Genomic DNA, 21,345 nt, shown 5'->3' on the forward strand with positions numbered 1-21,345 from the left:
TGCCTGTTTAATAGTTTTTCTGGTAAAGGGGCTGATTCCCTGAGCTTCCAACTCTGCCACTGAAACTGGGCAGGAGAAACCAGCTTGTGGAGATACGCTTTGTTCCTATAAGTGTTCCTTCTGAGCCTGTTTTACTGCAGGTTATATGAGCTGAGCACGTGAGAAGACAGCTACCTTTGTCCTTTACATGATTTTGAGACACTGGGAAGAGAAGTCACTTCCCTCAGAATCACACTTACGAGGACAGGGAGACATTGGAAGCAAATCAAATGTGAGAGGCCCTTCAACAAGGGAGACCCAGCTTAAAATCCACTTGACCACATATGGACAGCCTTATAATTAACCAATTGGTCTATGCCATTCAAACGTCCCCACTTTTGTCCTCACCTCTCACCTCCCATTCCCACAAATCTCCCTTAACTTTCAGATCAGGGAACCAGATTTGAGCCTGGCCTATCTCCATGCCTGTCGACCTTGCATTAAAGTTCTTTCTTTTCTGGTATTGGTCTTGGTGCCTGTGGGCAGCAAACCCTTGCTCAGTAACACCATTTTCCCACAACCTGCCCCCAGGGCCCTCTTTCTCCAACAGGGTCAGGTGTTGTCTTTGTGTGCTGCAGATACCAGAAGGAGTAAAAATAAAGAGAAATCAGCCCTTACAGGAAGTGAGTGCCAAGGAGAGGACACCCAGCCCACTGAACGGAAATCAGAGGGCTGGGCACCCACCCGGAGAAAGCAGGAGGTGGGCCAGGCCTAGACTAGACCCAGCACTGAGGCTTGATAAGGCAGATTCCAAGAACTTTTTCCTGGCACAGCTATAAGTGAAAAATCAGGATAGGCTGAAGTACAAGTTGTACAATTAACAGGTTGATTTAATCAAATCAATTATTAAATAAATCACTAAAGTATGTAAGAGAAATAACTGTGATGAGGATACAATCATGGAAAAATCTGGAGAGGAAGCACAACCAAAGGGAGGGGAGGGAAAGAGAAAGCACTTCTGATACTTTAGCAACAGCTAGTCTTATTTCAGTCCCACACCAGGTTCTAGGGCTCTGCCTGTATTCGTTTCTGCCTCCCACCTCCTTCCCCAGGGACCCCTTTCCCTGAAATTCTGTCTGTCTTGTAAGGGTAGGCAGAGGTTAGGATGTCATGTCCTATTTTAGTTTTCTGTTCCTCTGGCTAGAATCCTCAGTGGAGTGTTTGGGCCTCTTCTCTGTGGGACTCATCCCTTCCAATTGTCATTTTCCTGCCTCCCAAGTCTATAAAACCAAACATCTGTACAATGAAAGAAAGACCTGCTATTGTAGGAACTACTGCTTTGTTGTTAATGCAAATGTTGGAGTTGCACTAGTGAGAGGATGATTGCTGTAGTTTTTTCTGAAGGGGAGAGGAACATTCTCATTGTCCACAGACTGGGGAAACAGGGGCTAAGGTATTCTCGCCCCTACTCCAAGTTCAATAGCTTGAGAGTGTTCCTAAGTGGTGTTAGGGGAGCCCCACATGGAGCCAGGCCAGAGGCTAGTCAGACAATATGGCCTTGCTTGGCACGTGAGCTACATTTTATAAGCCAAATAATTGAGGGTCCTGCTGCTAGGTTTGTTTATACCCCTCCTTTTAAATAAGATATTAGCAGAGTCCTATTCATACATTTCATTTAATCTTAGCTGTGCTATAGAGCAAGTAAAAGATTTTGCTTCTAAACTACAGCCAGAATGGGAAAGCAGTATCTTGATATTAGTAATCATCCAGAAAATCAGACGGGCATAGTAAATGTCTGCCCCTCCCTACTTGAGATTTCTCCTTGCAGTATCAGGCTTAGATATCTGAGTTTAATTTATTAAGGAAAGCAGCGGGTACATCATTCTGCCTTCCAATACAGCAGGGGACTGGGACAGACAGGCAGGACCTCTGGTATCTCTGGATACAAAGAAGTTGTAAGAAAGCCTTAAATGAAAGAGAAAGAATAATGCACCCATTTCTTATCGTGAGTTATTCCTTTGAATATCTTTAAAATCTAGGGCAGGATTCTGTGCTAGTAGGCTAAAAGAGAAAAACAATAATCTCACTATCCTGAATGAAGTGAACGTTCTCATTCTCACAGTCTCTTAAAAGTCATTCTTAAGTTGCACAATTTGATTCTTTGATTCACAATTCCTTCTCGCCTTCCTCACAGTCATTCTCTCTTTCTCTGTCTCTTGTTCTGTCTCTAACTTTATCTTCATCACTTGTACATATGCACACACATACCTTTTTACCCTGCCACCAGAAATATATTATTTCTTGAACTACCTTAATAGGATAGACTTCATTTCCAAGTTTACTATTAGAGTAGTTCTCATTTCAAATCGTCCTTGATAAGCAAATTTCCAAATTTATCTCAGTTGAAGTCAACTCGTTTATTTGATTTAAGAGTCACTCAGATGCCATGGGATCTACAGTTCTAGTTTCTCCCAATGTTCGGATATCTGTGCCCCAGCGTTCATACAGAGAGGAAGGGTCATGGGGCTGTTCAGCTCCACACCCAGCCCTTCGCTGGAAGCAGCAACTTCTGCTCTCCCTCCTAGGTTGCTTCTGGTGTGTCCTTTCTTGCAGCTATTCTTACTGCTCTTGACGCTTCACTCTTCTTCTAAATATCTGTCTTCTTGAAATTAGGAAGTTACTTTTTTCCCATAGTCAGAGGTCAAAAAGATTTCTAAACTCTGCATTTTCTTTCTTTGGAGTTCCTTCTGAACTATCACATAGAGAGCAGTGTCCACCAGAAACATCATTCCCACTGCCAGAAATAAAAGAACATGAAACCATATGGAAGTTGATGACTGGAGACCTGAAACAGAATAAGACAAAGAGAAAAGATACTTCTTAGAAATCAGAGGGGTCTGGCTGAGTTAAGTTTGGCTGAGCTCTTCTGATGTGCCTGTCCCAGTGGAGGTTCTGGTAATTTCATGGGGCAGGAGGGAGCTGGAGGGAGCTCTGATTGGGCTAGACTGTGATCAGACACAACAGCAGGTTCCTTGCAAGAGCTTAAGTGCCTAGGTCCTGAGGGTGGACTGAACTCCACTGTTTCAGAGGCAGCTGCCATCTGTAGGCTGTTTAATGCTTAAACTAAATTTGGGTTGAAGAGAAACATTTTCCCCCAAAATCTTTGTTCCGAAGTTCACAATCCTTCCACCTCAGTGAGATATGAACACTTGGGAAGGGAGGCATGTGAAGCCCATAGCGTTGCTACCTCATCAATCCACCGTGCAATCTCCTTAAAGCAAGAACTGCACCCCCGTGTCTTTATATCCCTAGATCCATGATAAGAGATAGGAGGAACTAAGGAAGTTGTTAGGGAGATGGAGACAGAGAAAGGGAGGAAGGAGGGACAGAAAAAGAGACAGAGATAGGGTATTGATAAAAAAAAATAAAGGAGAAGAAAAGGAAGGAAGGAAATGGAAGATGGAAAAGAAACGAAAATGAAGGAACATAAATTTAATGACATTTGTGAAGAGAATAGTCAAGTTCTGAATCAAGGGTGGAAAGGTCTGTTCATGGGCTTTTCCTGAAGAGATTTATTCCTTCTTCCTGGGCCATGAAATCCGTCTACACAAATCCCAGTCCCAGACAAGAAAAAGGAGCATCTACGCCTGCACCAGCCCACGCCCGCCATCCTCACTCACCGAGCACCTGAAGCTCCAACTCAGAGCTGCGCTTAAGGACAGTTCCATCTTCTGTGGCTGCCTCACACCAGTACCCCCCAGAGTCCTCTCTTTTAGCGGTTAGTATCTGGTATCTGGAGGAGGTGTCCCTGCTTTTCAGGGTCTTGCTGTCCATGAAGAAGGAGAAGAAAAGCTGCAAACCAGGCCTCTGGGGGACCAACTTTGTTTCACAGCTCAGGTTGACCGGGTTTCCCTCTAGGACGGGGGATGATGATGATGATGTCAGCACTGGAGCTGGAAATAGCTCTAAGAAGAAAGTTGACAGGGGCAGGGTTGCCTGCTTCAGCCTCAAAGTTCTCACAGAACACATGCTCCCCCTATCCCCCATTCCCTTAGGAAACCTACTCCTGGAGAATGCACCCATAAGGTATAATTTTCCTCATTCCAGCAGAGAGGCATTTCTTGGGGGTTTCCTAATAGATATAATTACAGTCACCAGCTTGCTCATACCTTATTGGGGAGAATACTTCTATACAGTCCACGTGTCCCTAAAAGTCCATGTTATTTTTTGTAAGATCCCACCCTTCTAGCAATGGCAGTCCAGGAGTGGACACTGACCCATATGCTAGCCAGTGCAGTGACTCACTACTTATATCTCTGGCTTATAATGTGGGACAATCATTTCTTTCCCATGGGTATGAACTGAAGGATAGAGAAAAGTTGCTCATGGGCACTAAGGTGAAAGAGCATGGAGGAATCAGAGCAGAGGCCATGTGCAACCTGGACCTGAGGAATCTTCTCAATTAGCAGATGGTCAGAAGGAAGACCAGAGAGACCACATGTAATCAAATCCTAATGCCTTCCTGGTTTCTAGTTCTATGGAAGTTTCCTGAGATGTTATTGGATTATTTTCTAACAATGTTCCTAGCTACATTAAATGAGTCTCTATATCTTGCAACTAAAATAAGATTGATGAAATGGATCTTCACTACACTTTGGAAGACATTAGGTACTGGATAGCTCATGGGGCATTGTGGCAAACTGGAAAGAATAATGGACTGTGGGCTGGTTTGAAACTGTTATGAACCCAGAAGATCCATGTTCTTCTAATCCATTCTGTGGGGGCAGAACTAGTATAAGTGGGACCTTTTGATTAAGTTGTTTCTATGGAGATGTGACCCATCCAATTCAAGGAGGTTGTCTTAACCTTTTCTTGGACCCCTTTACGAGGAAGAGCCAAGAGAAGATAAGAGATAAAAAAAAACAAACCCAGGAGAAGGCAGAAGGGCCCACGGGAATTGAGAGAGGCATTTTGAAACCAACCCAGGAGAGAAGGGTCAGCAGACGTCTCCCTGTGCCTTCCCATGCAACAGAGGAACCCGGACGCAATCGGCCTCTCTTCAGACACAGTATCTTCTGGTTGATGTCTTAGTTTGGACTTTTTTATGGCCTTAGAACTGTAAATTTGTAACCTAATAAATCCCCTTTGAAAAAGCCAGCCCATTTCTGGCATATTGCATTCCATCAGCTTTAGCAAACCAAAACACACTGGGACCCAGAAACCTTAGTTCAGGGCCCAGTCCAGCCACTGATCAGTGTATGGCCTTCAGTAAGAAAGTTTGCCTCTCTGGAGTGCAGTTTCTTCACTTGTAAATTGAAATGAGGATTTTAGATGCTTTATGATGGTGCCTCTGGTCCTTACAACAATAGCTCTATGACTATTCATTTATAATACCTTTCACAGTGATAGATACTCCTGCGGATGTGTAGTGATGCCTTCCCATTCCTGAGCAGTGATAAATGCCATTGTGGCTCAGGTTGGTTTTCAGAATGGTGATTGCAGGATCCCGAGGAGAAAACTTAAAGGCTTTGTCATTTTGGTAGAAAATCATATTGTACACCAGCATGTTCTTCCATCCATGACACCTCAAAGCCAAAGGTTCCCCTTCAGTGATAACTCGGTCAGAGACCTGGAGTAGTAGCCAATCTGCAAAATGTAAATCCAAAATGTGTGCATATAGTAGAGAAGTTACAAAGAGTCTAAAGCTTGGCCCTGGCGGCTTTCTTATCTGTTCCTCCTTGCAGAATTCTAACCTCAGAGCTCTACTGAATCTGAGGCCTGTGTCCCATTCCTCAAATATCTTTAGATTTGGTGGGAAGAAAGTAGTCTTTCACTAGCAACTGTACACACAGTCCTTTCTTATGTTCCCTTTCCAAATCTCAAAAGGGATTGGGTTTTCTCTGTGTGGTAGGCAAAATCTAAGATGACTCCATCAAGTCACCTTCTAGCCAACAGAATATTAAAAAGGTGATGGGGGCTTCTGGGAAGATGGTGGAGCAGGGTAGGCTGGTTTCACACCTGCTCCGTAAAACATAGGGAAATAAAAGGTAGGGAATGGGGGGGGGGTGGAAATACCTGGGCCTGCAATCTTCTGCAATGATTGAAGAGGGTCTTCCCTACCTCATAGGGAGGAAAGAGGTGGGGATTAGGAAGGGGAAAGCAGGATGGGTCTGTGAGTGTGACCCCCACTGGGGGCAGGCGGCCGTGCACAGGAAAGCGTCGATCCAAGGGAACCGACCATCCCTCCACTCCAGCCTGCCCCAGCTGCTGGCTGGGGAAACCTTCCCAAGTGACTCTGCAGCCAGCAGTGCCCACCCTGCCTGGAGGTGTGCTTAACCAGCCGCCATGCAAACCCTTTCCCCAGGTGCTACGAATAGCCTTCCCATTGGGTACAGTGAATGGCAGATACGCTGGGCACCAGGCGCTGTGACCAGCTGCTCCCCTGGGTGCTGTGATTAGCTCTTCCAACTTGCGTGCCAGGACTGGCTGCCCTGCTGCTGTGAGCAGTGAACAGCTCCCCTACTATTCATGGCATCGTCCAAGCCGCTGCGGCCGTGGCAGAGGGGTGGCCCTGAGGGTAGAAGGTGCTTCAGGAGGGCCACTTGCTGTGAAGGAGCAGTAAGTGCAGACTGGCAAACTCCTTGTCTGCCTAGTTTTTAAAAAAATATCTTTTTTTTTTAAATTTATTTATTAAAAAAATTTAACAAATGAAATAAAATATTAACATAGATAATCAGTAATTCACAATATCATCACTTAGTTGCATATTCATCATTTCTTAGAACATTTGCACCCATTCAGAAAAAGAGAAAAAGACAATAGAAAAAGAAATAAAATGAAAACAGAAAAAAAAAAGATTATACCTACCATACCCCTTACCCCTCGCTCTCACTGATCACTAGCATTTCAAATTAAATTTATTTTAGCATTTGTTCCCCCTATTATTTATTTTTATTCCATATATTCTCCTTTGTTGACAAGGTAGATAAAAGAAGCATCAGACACAAGGTTTTCACAATCACACAGTCACATTGTGAAAGCTTTATCATTATTTCATCATCCTCAAGAAACATGGTTACTGGAACACAGCTCTACATTTTCAGGCAGTTCCCTCCAGCCTCTCCATTACATCTTGAATAACAAGATGATATCTACTTGATGCATAAGAATAACCTCCAGGATAACCTCTCGACTCTGTTTGGAATCTCTCAGCCATTGACACTTTGTCTCATTTCACTCTTCTCCCTTTTGGTTGAGAAGGTTTTCTCAATCCCTTGATGCTGAGACTCAGCTCATTCTAGGATTTCTGTCCCACATTGCCAGGAAGGTCCACACCCTAAAAAAATATCTTTTCCTATTTTTTATTATCAGTATTGCTTTTATTTTTTATTTTATACAATTTTATTTGCTATTTAAAAATTTTTTTTCTCTCTTCTGTGGGCACAAGTCTGAGTTTATTCTCAATAAATCTTGACGTGTCTCCTGACTTCAGGGCCTACTACTGCTGAGGTATGTTTTTTTAAAAGTTTTCTTTTATTATTAATAATTTGGGGGGGGTTATATAGGCTGGGAATCAAGCCCAGGTTTCCTGCCACTGAGCTACCTGTGCACCCCTGCCTAGTTTTTATTGCACCCCCTACATGAGATCTGGGCTTTGGTTTGGCAGGGAAATACTGACTCACCAATTGCAAAAGGTAACCTTCAATGCAAAAGCAAGAAACTACAAAACTTTAGATAAGTGAAGGAAACCATCTTGCAAAATAACCTAAGTAAGATAATCAAATGCCCTAAACACAACAGAAAATCATTAAGCATGTGAAGATCCAAGCAGAAATGGCCCAGACAAATGATCAAATCTAAAGGGGACACAGAATACAGAACAAGTACTCAAGGATATTTATAAAGAAATAAAGGATATCAGGAAGACACTAGACATTTATAAAGAAGAATTCAAAAGATTAAATGGAAAAAATGGCAGATCTTACAGCGATGAAAGATGCAATAGACCAATGACACACAATAGCAGATTCAAAGAAGCGGAAGGAAGAGTAAGTGAAATAGGAGACAGAACAATTGAACAAAAGCACACAAAGGAACAATGGCAAAAAAGATGGAAAAAATGGAGCTAGATCTAAGGGAAATGATGGACAACAAAAGGTGCACAAATATAAGAATCACTCATGTCCCAGAAGGAGAAGAGACGAAATAAAGGTCTGGGAAGGTTAGTTGAAGATACAATTGGAGAAAACTTCACAACCCTTATAAAAGAAATAAATATGCAAATCAAAAGAGGCCCAATGAACCCCAAAGAAAATAAATCCAGATAGGCCAACTTCAGGACATATTCTAAATAAACTGTCAACTGTTAAAGAGAAGCAGAAAGTCCTGAAAGCAGCATGAGAAAAGCAATCTACTACATACAAGGGAAAACGCCTAAGACTGAGTTTGGATTCAACAGGCACCATAGAAGCAAGAAGGCATTGGCATGATACATTTAAAATCCTGAATAAGAAAGGCTTCCAGTAAAGAATTCTTTATCCAGCCAAGCTGTCCTTCAAAACTGAGGGATAGATTAAAATCTTCAAAGACAAAGACTGAAATAACTAGTCAACAAGAAACCTGCCCTTGAAGAAATACTAAAGAGTGTCCTGTGAGCTGAAAAAAACAAACAGGACAGGGAGATTTAGAGGAGGGCACAGAATTGAAGACTGCCAGGAAAGGTAATTTAAAGGATAAAGAGAGAGAGGGAAAAGAATATATAGATCTGACAAGTAAAACCTAAAGGATAAGATGGTAGGTTCAAGAACTGTTTTTACAGTAATAACTTTGAATGCTAATGGACTAAACTCACCAATTAAAAGATACAGATTGGCAGTAAGGATTGACAAATATAATTCATCTATATGTGTTTACAATAGATGCATCTTAGACTCAAGGACACAAATAGGTTTAAAGGGAAGTGATGCAAGCTGTATGACCAAAAGAAAGCAGAAGTAGCTTTACTAATATCAGATACAATATACTTTCAATGTAAATATATTATAAGAGACAAAGAAGGACACTGCATATTAATAAAAGGGACAATCCACCAAGAGGAAATAAAAATCATAAATGTTTATACTCCTAAGAAAGGAACTCCAAAGTACATGAGACAATCATTGGTAAAACCGAAGAGAGCTAAAAAATGTTTAACAATAATAGTAGGAGACTTCAATACACCACTCCCCATAGATAGAAAAATCAGCAGATCAACAAGGAAAGAGAGAATCTAAACAATGTGATAAATGAATTAGACGTAATAGACATATACAGATCATTACACCAAAAAAATCCAGGATATGCATTCTCTAGTGCACATGGAATGTTCTCCAGGATAGATCATATGCTGGGACACGCAATAAATCTGTATCAATTTAACAAGATTGAAATTATCTGAAGCACTTTCTCTGACCACAACAGAATGAAGCTGGAAATTAATAATCACCAAAGAACCAGAGCCTTCACCAATACAGAGAGATAAAACAACACACTCTTAAATAATCAGAGGGTCAAAGAAGAAATTGCTAGAGAAATTGGTAAACATCTGAAGATGAACAATAATGAAAATACAACATATGAGAACTTATGGGATGCAGCAAAGGCGGTGCTGAGGGGGGAGTTTATTGCCCTACATGCCTGTATTAAAAAACAAGAATGAATGGAATCGAATAGAGTGCTCAGATATAGACCCTCTCATCTATGGACATTTGATCTTTGATAAGGCAGTCAAGCCAACTCACCTGGGACAGAACAGTCTCTTCAATAAATGGTGCCTAGAGAACTGGATATCCATATGTAAAAGAATGAAAGAAGACCCGTATCTCACACCTTATACAAAAGTTAACTCAAAATGGATCAAAGATCTAAACATTAGGTCTAAGACCATAAAACAGTTAGAGGAAAATGTAGGGAGATATCTTATGAATATTACAACTGGAGGCGGTTTTATGGACCTTAAACCTAAAGCAAGAGCACTGAAGAAATAAATAAATAAATGGGAGCTCCTCAAAATTAAACACTTTTGTGCATCAAAGAACTTCATCAAGAAAGTAGAAAGACAGCCTACACAATGGGAGACAATATTTGGAAATGACATCAGATAAAGGTCTAGTATCCAGAATTTATAAAGAGATTGTTCAACTCAACAACAAAAAGACGGCCAACCCAATTACAAAATGGGAAAAAGACTTGAACAGACACCTACCAGAAGAGGAAATACGGATGACCAAGAGGCACATGAAGAGATGCTCAATGTCCCTGGCCATTAGAGAAATGCAAATCAAAACCACAATGAGATATCATCTCACACCCACCAGAATGGCCATTATCAACAAAACAGAAAATGACAAGTGCTGGAGAGGATGCGGAGAAAGAGGCACACTTATCCACTGTTGGTGGGAATGTCAAATGGTGCAACCACTGTGGAAGGCAGTTTGGCGGTTCCTCAAAAAGCTGAATATAGAATTGCCATAAGACCCAGCAATACCATTGCTAGGTATCTACTCAAAGGACTTAAGGGCAAAGACACAAACAGACATTTGCTCACCAATGTTTATAGCAGCGTTATTTACAATTGCAAAGAGATGGAAACAGCCAAAATGTCCATCAACAGAAGAATGGCTAAACAAACTGTTTATACATACGATGCATAATATTCCATCGTATATACATACGATGGAATATTATACAGCTTTAAGACAAGATAAACTTATGAAGCATGTAATAACATGGATGGACCTAGAGAACATTATGCTGAGTGAGTCCAGCCAAAAACTAAAGGACAAATACTGTATGGTCCCACTGATGTGAACGGACATTCGAGAATAAACTTGGAATATGTCATTGGTAACAGAGTCCAGCAGGAGTTAGAAACAGGGTAAGATAATGGGTAATTGAAGCTGAAGGGATACAGACTATGCAACAGGACTAGATACAAAAACTCAAAAATGGACAGCACAATAATACCTAATTGTAAAGTAATCATGTTAAAACACTGAATGAAGCTGCATCTGAGCTATAGGTTTTTTGTTTTTTTTTTACTATTATTACTACTTTTATTTCGTTTCTGTATATTAACATTCTATATCTTTTTCTGTTGTGTTGCTAGTTCCTCTAAACCGATGCAAATGTACTAAGAAACGATGATCATGCATCTATGTGATGATGTTAAGAATTACTGATTGCATATGTAGAATGGTATGATTTCTAAATGTTGTGTTAATTTCTTTTTTTTTTCCGTTAATAAAAAAAAAAACAAGAATGAGCAAAACTCAAGGACTTAATTGCTCACCTGGAGAAATTAGAGAAAGTACAGCAAACTAACCCCAAAGAAAATAAAAGAAGAGAAATAGCAAAGACTAAAGCAGAAATAAATGAACTGGAGGACAAAAAAAAAAAAAAAAAGAAGGAAAGAATCAACAGAACCAAAAGTTGTTTCTTTGGGAAAGTACATAAAACTGATGGACCCCCTAGTTAGACTGACAAAGAGAAAAAGATGGAGGGTGCAAATAAACAAAAGCAGAACTGGGGAGGGGGGTCATTACCATGGATCCTGAAGAAATTTAAAAATCATAAGAGAATACTATGAAGAACTACATGCCAACAAACTAGACAACTTAGATGAAATGGACAAATTCCTGAAAGCACATGAATTACCTACTGACTCAGGAGGAAACAGAAGGTGCCGACAAACCAATTGCAAGTAAAGACTTTCAATCAGTCATCAAAAAATCTCCCCACAAAGAAAATCCCAGGACCAGAAGGCTTCACAGAGAAATGTTATCAAACATTCCAGAAAGAGCTAAAACCAATCCTACTCAAACTCTTCCAAAAAAATGAGGAAAAAGGAATACTACCTAACTCATTTTAAGAAGCTAACATCACTCTATTACACAAACTAGTTGAAGATGCTACATGAAAGGAAAACCATAGACCAATCTCCTTAATGAACGTAGATGCAGAAATTCTAAAAAAATAAAAATACTAGCAAATTGAATCCAATGATACATTAAAAAATTATATATCATAATCAAGTGGGCAGGAAGGCAAGGGTGGTTCAACACAAGAAAATCAATCAATATGATACGGCACATTAACAATTTGAAAGAGAAAACCATATGATCATATCTATTAATGCTGAAAAAGTATTTGACAAAATTCAGCATCCTTTCCTGATAAAAAAACCCTTCAAAATGTATGAATTGAAGGAAACCTCCACAATATCATAAAGGACCTATCTGAAAAACCAACAACCTGTTCAGTTCCTGGTGCCTGCCCGTGAAAAAACAAACAAACAAACAAAAAAAGAAAACCAATAGCCAGCATCATACTTAGCAATGAGAGATTGAAAGCATTCCCTTTAAGTTTGGAAATGAGACAAGTATACCCATTGTCAGCACTATTCAATATTTTGCCAGAAGTCCATACTGGAGGATTAGACAGCAGAAAGAAATAAAAACATCCAAATCAAAAAGGAAGAGGTAAAACTTTTATTATTTGCAGATGACATCATCCTAATCTTGGAAAACCCTGAGAAATCTAAGACAAAGCTACCTGAGTTAATAAACAAATTCAGCAAAGTGATGGGATATAAGATTAAAGTACCAAAATCAGTAATGTATTCTACACATAAGTAATAACCTCTCAGAGGAGAAAATTAAGGAAGAAATTCCATTCAAAATAGTGACCAAAAGAATCAGGTACTAGGTATAAGTCTAACCAGGGATGTCAAGGACTTGTACACAGAAAACTAAAAAATACTGCTAAAAGAAATAAAAGATGATCTAAATCAATGGAATTCCATGCTCATGGATAAGAAAGTTGAATGTTGTTAAAATGTCGTTTCTACCCAGATTGATCAACAGATTGAATGCAATACCAATCAAAATACCAACAACCTACTTTGAAAACTTGGAAAAGCTAGTTATCAAATTTATTTGGAAATGAAAGAGACCCTGTGCTGGTTTGAAAGTATTATATAACCCAGAAAAGTCATGTCTTAATCCTCATTCAGTCTTCCTCATTCAGTCTTGTGGAGGCAGCTGTTTCTTTTAATCCTGATTCAGTACTGTGGGTTAGACACTTTTGATTAGATTATATCCACAGAGATGTGACACATTCAATTGTGGGTGTGACCTTTTGATTAGATGGAGATGTGACTCCACCCATACCAGGTGGGTTTTAATTAGTTTACTGGTATCTTTTAAAAGAGGAAATATTTTGGAGAGAATCAGAAATGACAGAAGCAACAGTAGCCTCAAAGCCTACAGACACTTCAGAGCAAAGCCGACACATGGAGAACAGAGACAATGATGTTTGGAGATGCATGGAGCTCAGCAGACATTGTCGTGAGATATTAAGCAAGCCAGAATTTGGAGAAAGGCTACGAGAGCCAAGAGATGAAAGCCAGCTGTGGGGAATCAAAGTGAGGAAATACCGACAGGAACAGAGCCTGAAGGCATCAGAGCCCAGGAGCCAGGGACCAGCAGATGCCAGCCACGTGACCACCCAGCTGATAGAGGTGTTCCTGATCCATTGGCCTTCCTTGAATTAAGGTGTCTTTCCTGGGATGCCTTAGTTTGGCAATTTTTTAGGCTTAGAACTGTAAACTTGTAACTTATTAAATCCCCCTTTTCAAAGGCCATTCCAGTCTGGTATATTGCATTCCAGCAGCTTGCAAACTAACACAGACTCAAGTAGCTAAAGTATCCTAAAAATGAAGAATGAAATGGGTGGACTAACACTTCCTGACTTTAAAGCCTTCTATAAAGCCACAGTGGCCAAAACAACATGGTATTGGCATGAAGACAGAAGTATTGACCAATGGAATCAAATCAAGAGTGCAGAGATAGAACAAATAAAATTCTATGGACAATCGATCTTTGATAAGGCCCCCAAATCCACTGAACTGAGACAGAATAATCTTTTCAATAAATGAGTATGGGAGAATTGGATATAAATAGCCAAAAGAATGAAAGAGGACCCCTGCCTTCCACTCTATGCAAAAATTAATTCAAAATAGATTAAAGACCTAGATGTAAGAGCAAGTACCACAAAACTTCTAGAAGAAAATATATAGGGAAACATCTTCAAGATCTAGTAATAAGAGGTACCTTCTTAAACTTTACACCTAAAGCACAAACAGTGAAAGAAAAAATAGATGAAAGGGAACTCATTAAGATCAAAAGCTTCTGTGCCTTAAAGAACTTTGCCAAAAAGGTGAAGAGGCAGCCAACTCAATGGAAGAAAATATTTGGAAACCACAAATCAGATAAAGGCTTGATATTCCATGTACATAAATAAATTATTCAACCACAAAAGAACAAACAACCTAATTATAAAATAGAGAGGTTATGAAAACAGAAAACTACAAATGTTGGAGAGGATGTAGAGAAATTGGAGCATTTATTCACTGTTGGTGGGAATGTATAATGGTGCAGCTGCTGTGGAAAACAGTTTGGTGATTCCTCAGAAACTAAATATTGAGTTGCCCTATGACCTGGCAATACCACTACTTGGTATATACCCCACAGAGCTGAAAGCAGTGAAAACAACAAACATTTGCACATCAGTGTTCATAGTGGAACTATTCAAAATTGCCAAAAGATGAAAACAATCCAAATGCCTATCAACAGACGAGTGGATAAACAAAATGTGGTATATACATACAATGGAATATTATACAGCAGTAAGACAAAATGAGGTCCCTAAGTCTATGACAATATGGATGAATTTTTTTCTTTTTTTAACATGGGCAGGCATGAGCAACCGAACCCAGGTCTCCAGCATGACAGGCAAGAACTCTGCCAGTGAGCCACTGTGGCCCACCCAATATAGGTGAATCTTGAGGACATAATGCTGAGTGAAATGTCAGACACAAAAGACAGATGCTGTATGATTTCACTATTGTGACTCTGGTAAAAGTAATCGCAGAGGTAACACTGCAGAACATAGCAGACCTGGAGGTATACTAAAGCTAGAGACAGAGGAAAGACTACCCAATGAGGTTGGAACTTAAATGTAAGGGAACAGATAGAAGTGATGGTAACTAATTAGTGGGGTCATAAGTAACATTGCTGTATTGAAGGTGAATATGACTGAAAGGGGATGGATTGTGCTATGTTTTCCATTTATTAAATCTACAATTATAAAGAAGTTGTCACGAACTATTTCAAACGTTTGATTTTGGAGAAAGAGTCAATAGCAGAGGGGTATGGGGGAAATCTAAAATTTCATGCTATAGCCAATAGTTAAGAGGAAGACATCAACAGTACTACCAGGGGCAACTCATTGTGGGAGAGGGACAAGTGAGAAGAGGTAGTTTTGATCTGATATTTGGTAAGACTGTGTTTGTCAATTTGTCTTTATGGGCTCAAAGTCTCACAGTAATTCATGTCCAGAGCTTTATCTTACAAATATATTATGATATATGCTTTAGACTATATGTATTTATTGCAGCATTGCTTGTGAAAGCGAAAGAATGGAAACATGATAGAAATTTACGAATAGGGAGAAAGGTAAAATCAATCCTGGCATAGTCATACAACAGATATTGCATCAAATGGCTCTCTAGTGATATAGATAGACCCCTGAAATATTTTAAGTGATAAAACTAAGGTGTTTCCCTGTGCCTGCCCACTCAAAAAGAAAAAAAAGTAACATGACATTAGGATAGAGCATTCTATGAGCCATGATTTTTTTTTTAATTTTGTATATATTAACATTTCTATTTCTTTGGAAGGTGACTATGGGACGGGGTTTGTGGTATGAGGGAATCTTTTCATTGTACATCATTGCACATTCCTTTGAACTACCATCATTATTATTATTTACTATGTGTAGTCATATATTTTTCCAACAAATCTAGGTATAAGGATTAAAATCTCAGGGTCTGAGTTTTACTCTAGATATCACAGATGGCCCATTTGGGGTGCTGTCAGGACACAGTTTAAGGACCTTGATGTAACTCAGATAAATTGACATACACTTCGGGCACCCCAAAAGGAGAAAACCCAAAGGAAAACCTTGTGGTTTCCAGCCCTCCTGCTCCATGTCATACTTACTGCTGTGGATTTCCAGCTGTACAGGGTCACTTGACACCGAGAGACCTGTCTGACACTTGTATTCACCACTGTCACGGGCCCTGGCAGCAGTGATGTTGTATTGGGGTGTCAGGGTCTGAATAGGTGTGTTGTTGTGAAACCACTGGGTGGAGATGCTCCCAGGCAGGTGGGGCCCCTCACACCATAAGACTAGGTTTTCCCCCTGGAACACATTGACCCAGCGAGGTTGCAAGGTGATCACTGCCTTTGTGGGGTCTGTTTTGGGATTAAAAGAAGAAAAAAGACATGGAGTAAAAAGAAGGGCTGTGAGCAATTGGTTTTGTAGACAGCACAAGGAAAAAATGTATATTTACATTACATTTAAAGAATAGGCAAGTGGGAACCTACAAAAGCCTATGTTTTTGAGTGTCCAGACAGTGCTGCAGAGAGCTCTGTTCATGTTATTAAACCTACATTTGGGTGTTAGAGAGTTTGGGTTCCTGAGGATTAAATTACTAATTTAATTCTCACTGTTGGTAAACAATAAAGCAGGGTTTTAAATAAGGGCAAACTGATTGGAGTCTGTTTTCTTATCTTCTGTCCTATAGTATCTCCAAGGGTCAATCACATGCCTTGACTATGAGATGCATTGAGAACTGGAGGTTCGAACTCCTCACTTTGGAGCCTTTAGTATCTGCCAGACACTCTCTGAGGAGAGAAATAAAAGTACCAGCTTTCTTCTGAAGGGGTTTGGTTCCGGGGATATTGGAAATAACAGCAGAGCTCCCTCTGCATTTTTACAATTCTGGCCTTTTCCTGCTATTATATATACAGTTCAGCACTTAGTCCAAAAGTCAGGGCTCATTCAGAAAACCTGAAAGAAACCTTAAAAGCTAGAGTTTCATCAAAAGCACTCTGAATATACAAGATTTTATATAATAGAGATGACATTTTTTACAGAAATGGGAGATTGATCCAGTCCATATTCCCCAAAGGAACAGACACTTGTTTGTATTATGGGAGTTCTTACAAATGAGTAACTCCTCGCACGTCTCATAGAGGCTGATCTAGAATCATCTGGATTTAAATGACTAAGTTTAGGAAGCCAAGCTTTGAATAAACTATAAAAGTGAAGATGTGCCATATTCTAATCCCAAGGAACAGAAGTGGCAGAGGGGGGATATAATCAGAATAGAATGCCAGTAAAACTTCAGTCCCTTCTTGGGATTCTGAGAGGTTCATACCCCAGAATCCTTTCTCCTTTTATCCTCTTCCTACAATCCCTTCTTCAGTATTAGGGGACCCATCCTCTGGAAGCAGGTATGTAATAGAGGAAGAGACAAGTTAGAGATCACTCACCTACTTGCCCATCAACTGGAACTGCAAGAAACAAAGAATAGAGACCATCAATAGGATTCAATGGGAAATGATGAGGAAAGGAGAAACCAGGAGACAGAATAAACTTCATAAACTCTGAGGGGCCGGGTTTAGGTCTCTTGAGTTTCTCCCCATCCACCTTTCCAAAAATCAGCGGAAATGAATAACCTACAGTGATAAAAGTGACGTGACCTTATTCTGACATGGGTTTCCAGGCTTCATGCTGCTTTGGGATCTCCCTTCCCACCCTGTTGATGAAATCAGCACCAATAAATCATAGATACTGCTGTTTCCATACTCATGAGTTCTAGCCCAGGGTACCAAAGGAAGACCAAAAAATGTTGAATTCCCTTAGTCAGAGCTGGTACCCTCTAGCCACCTGCTCTGAGCCAACTTACCCCAAAGGAGCAGAGCAGCCAAGAGCCACATGTTATCTCTCATGGGAGCAGCAAATCTGCAGCATGCAAGACATTGATGAGGCTCTACTTGGGGCTCTGAAGCCAAGATTAGAAAAGGGGAAGGAAATTGTCTCTTCTGACCAGTTTCATCATGTTCCTTTTCTGGGACATGCATAATTAATTCTTGAAGCATGTTTTCCCCACTCCCATACCTCCTAATTCATTTCCCCCAGTTTACAGCTCTGATTTTTGGGGTAATGAACCTCTCAGAATCCCAAGAAGGGACTGAAGTTTTAATGGCATTCTATTCTGAATATATCCCCCCTCTGCCACTTCTGTTCCTTGGGACTAGAATATGGCGCATCTTCACTTTTATAGTTGATTCAAAGCACGGCTTCCTAAACTTGGTCATTTAAATCCAGATGATTCTAGATCAGCCTCTATGAGACGTGTGAGGAGTTACTCATTTGTAAGAACTCCCATAATACAAACAACTGTCTGTTCCTTTGGGGAATATAGGCAGGGTCAATCTCCCATTTTTGTAAAAAATGTCATCTCTCTGAAAGACTATGAATTTGGGGTGTTCATCTTGGCTAAGTCCAAGGAAATCAAATGCAAATAAATTTTTGTTTAATGTAAATGATGTAGAGAAGGAACATAACTCACATCTAAAGGTGGTGTATTAGCTAGGGTTCTCTAGAGAAACAGAACTTACAGGGGGTATCTATAAATACTGAAGATTCATAAAAGTGTTTCATACACTGTAGGGATGTAAGAGTCCAAGGTCTGTAGGGCACACTGCAATCTGGTGGTTCCAATGTAGATCCTCAACGACCTCTCAGGAGAGGCTGGCTGGTTGAAGCAGAAAAGAAGGATTGTCTCTTCTGAAACTTCCTTAAAAGCCTTCTGGTGATCAGATTAAGCATCCTATTGATGTCTCTATTCTGTTTCTTGCAGAAGATGCTCCCCTTAGCTGATTGCAGATGTAATCTGTCATGGATGCAGCCAGCGTGCTCATGATTTAAGTTCATGAAATGTCCTCACAGCAATAGATAGGCCAATGCTTGCTTGACCAGACAACTGGGAACTATTACCTGGCCAAGTTGACACATGGACCTGACCATCACAGTCCGCCCTTTGTCAACCTGGCAGCTATATGCATCACCTTAAACCATACTGAATCTCTAAATAGTAAACAATAACAGATACAACTTCCCATCTGACAATACTCAACTGTCCTGTGTACAACTGGAAATTCATTAAATCTCTCCAGAATAGGGTGCAAGTCCTTGGGTGATATTCACTCTTAAACTTGATATCCTATAACTTAAATACTATAACATGAGCAAAACAGTTTATGTCATATGATCAAGGGGATAAAATAAAGAGGAAAACAAATATATTTGATTTATGTATAAATACACAGATACTAATTACAAAGCAAGGAAGAAATATTCGTACCATTATAGTCCTCGTTTCTGTAACTGATCACGTGGTCGAAGTTCATATTTATCACTACTTTCTTCCACTATCCATTCCATGTTCCCTTTACCCTCAGCAAGCACCTCAGCTGGCCGTGGTTCTTTGCCTGGTGGGGTGACCCAAACCTTCATTACTGAAGTTTCTGAGCCAGTGGTAGTCCTGCCTGGATTGGGCTGTTGCAGTTTTCCATTGATTTTAATAATAGGGCATGGTAGCACTAAGAGATGCCCTAGTGGATCTCCTATGTCCCAGGAAAACTCTTCTTTACCTCCATTGTGTAGTTGCAGTCCTATTTCCCCCTGACAGTCAGAGTCAATCACCTCACCCAGTAAAGTAATCTTCTTCTTGGTTTGTTGATCCAGGGGCACGAATAGCCCAATGTGACCAGGTGGCAGTCTTAGATTCCAGTTCAATGGACTCATTGTCATTTCTCCTGTGGGTAGCCCTCTCCCTTCAAAATCTGTAGACCAGCAGAGCTCAAGGGTGCAGGGACAGGAAGCAAAAATTTTCCTAGTGGATTACTCCACCAAGCACATGGGAGTAGTGCCACTCCCATTTCCACCCCTTAATTCCTGGACCCATGAATCCTGGCTATGGGAGAAGCAACAGCGTAGATTGGATGCTGTTTCAGAGCATACACAGCCTCCTGGAGAACATCATGCCAGATCTAAAAGGAATTGCCACCTAGTTGGCACTGTAATTGTGTTTTCCAAAGGTCATTCCACCGTCTTTCAACATAGCTGCCTCTGGATAATGGGGAACATAGTAAGATCAGAGAATTCCATGATCATGGCCCATTCCCGCACTTCATTTGCTGTGAGGTGGGTTCCTTGATCAGGAGCAATGCTGTGTGGAATACCATGACGATGGATAAGGCATTCTGTAAGTCCATGGATGGTAGTTTTGGCAGAAGCATTGCATGCACGGAAAGCAAACCCATATCCAGAGTATGTGTCCATTCCAGTTAGAACGAATTGCTGCCCCTTCCATGAAGGAAGTGGTCCAATGTAATCAACCTGCCACCACGTAGCCAGCTGATCACCTTGGTGAATCGTGTAATATCGGGGGCTGAGTTTCAGTCTCTGCTGCTGGCAGATTGGGCACTCAGCAGTGGCTGTAGCCAGGTCAGCCTTGGTAATTGGAAGTCCATGTTGCTGACCCATGCATAATCTCCATATCTACCACCATGACCACTTTGTTCATGAGCTCATTGGGCAATGACAGGAGTTTCTGGGGAAAGAGGCTGACTTGTGTTCACAGAATGAGTCATGATTATCGAAACCTTACTCTGCTGAAGTCACCCTCTGGTGTGCATTCACATGGGACACAAATATCTTCATGTTTTTAGCCCACTTAGAAAGGTCTATCCACATACCTCCTCCCCAGACCTCTTTGGCACCAGTCTTCCAATCATGCTGCTTCTAAGTCCCTGACCATCCAGTCAAACCATTAGCAACAGCCCATGAGTCAGGATACAAACAAACCTCTGGCCAGTTCTCCTTCCAAGCAAAATGAACAACCAAGTGCACTGCTCGAAGTTCTGCCCACTGGGAGGATATCCCCATGCCGCTGTCCTTCAGGAACGTCCTGAAGCATTCAGTCTCTACTAAGGCCGAGTAGCAGGACAAAAGCTGTTTCTCAAAAGGAGAGTAGTTATCTGCAGTGGATGGTAAGGCTTTGCTCCAAAATCCTAAGGGTCTGCATTGTGATTCTCCTATAGGGGCCAAAGGAGACAGCATTTGCAAAGGCTCCAGACAGCATCTCTATTTGCAACTGACATTTCCAGCACCATTGGATCTGCTGGATCATATGGGCCAAGTGGCAGAGCAGCTTGTACAGCAGTCTGGACCTCTCACAGAGCTTCCTCTTTTTCAGGTCTCACTCAAAACTAGCTGCTTTAAGATGGCTATTTAGCAAGGTGTGGGATTTAGTTCATCCTCCAGAGCAGCTAATAAATAGCCAGAAACAGTACAGAACAATGCTGAGGCCACATCTGTGACCAGACACACAGGGTACACCAGTCTGGACCA

At 40.8% G+C, this 21,345-nt stretch overlaps 1 protein-coding gene across 2 annotated transcripts; it reads right to left on the reverse strand.

Moving 5' to 3' along the window:
- Nucleotides 1-901: 901 nt before the first annotated feature.
- On the reverse strand, nt 902-17,924 carry FCGR1A (Fc gamma receptor Ia). 2 transcript variants are annotated; one of them, XM_077155679.1, is made up of 7 exons: nt 17,834-17,924; nt 17,418-17,438; nt 16,076-16,334; nt 6,055-6,095; nt 5,374-5,625; nt 3,660-3,944; nt 902-2,824 (listed from the first exon to the last, which is right to left on the reverse strand). In XM_077155679.1, exons 1-7 carry the CDS (start codon nt 17,874-17,876, stop codon nt 2,649-2,651), a joined length of 1,077 nt encoding a protein of 358 aa, XP_077011794.1. In that variant the 5' UTR covers nt 17,877-17,924; the 3' UTR covers nt 902-2,648. The 2 variants fall into 2 exon arrangements, with proteins under 2 accessions (XP_077011794.1, XP_077011795.1); XM_077155680.1 differs by lacking the exon at nt 6,055-6,095 and having other exon boundaries at nt 16,080-16,334.
- Between the last annotated feature and the right edge of the window lie 3,421 nt (nt 17,925-21,345).

The sequence above is a fragment of the Tamandua tetradactyla genome, chromosome 4 (assembly GCF_023851605.1).
Source record: "Tamandua tetradactyla isolate mTamTet1 chromosome 4, mTamTet1.pri, whole genome shotgun sequence".
Taxonomy (NCBI): domain Eukaryota; kingdom Metazoa; phylum Chordata; class Mammalia; order Pilosa; family Myrmecophagidae; genus Tamandua; species Tamandua tetradactyla.

Coding starts and splice junctions, on each gene's coding strand:
- FCGR1A (XM_077155679.1), bottom strand. CDS start 17,876: ATGAGAGATAACATGTGGCTCTTGGCTGCTCTGCTCCTTTGGG. Junction 5,626..6,054: donor GCAGAAGATTGCAGGCCCAG/GTATTTCCACCC, acceptor TACATTTTGCAG/ATTGGCTACTACTCCAGGTC. Junction 3,945..5,373: donor AGTATCTATCACTGTGAAAG/GTATTATAAATG, acceptor CTTTCTTCTTAG/AGCTATTTCCAGCTCCAGTG.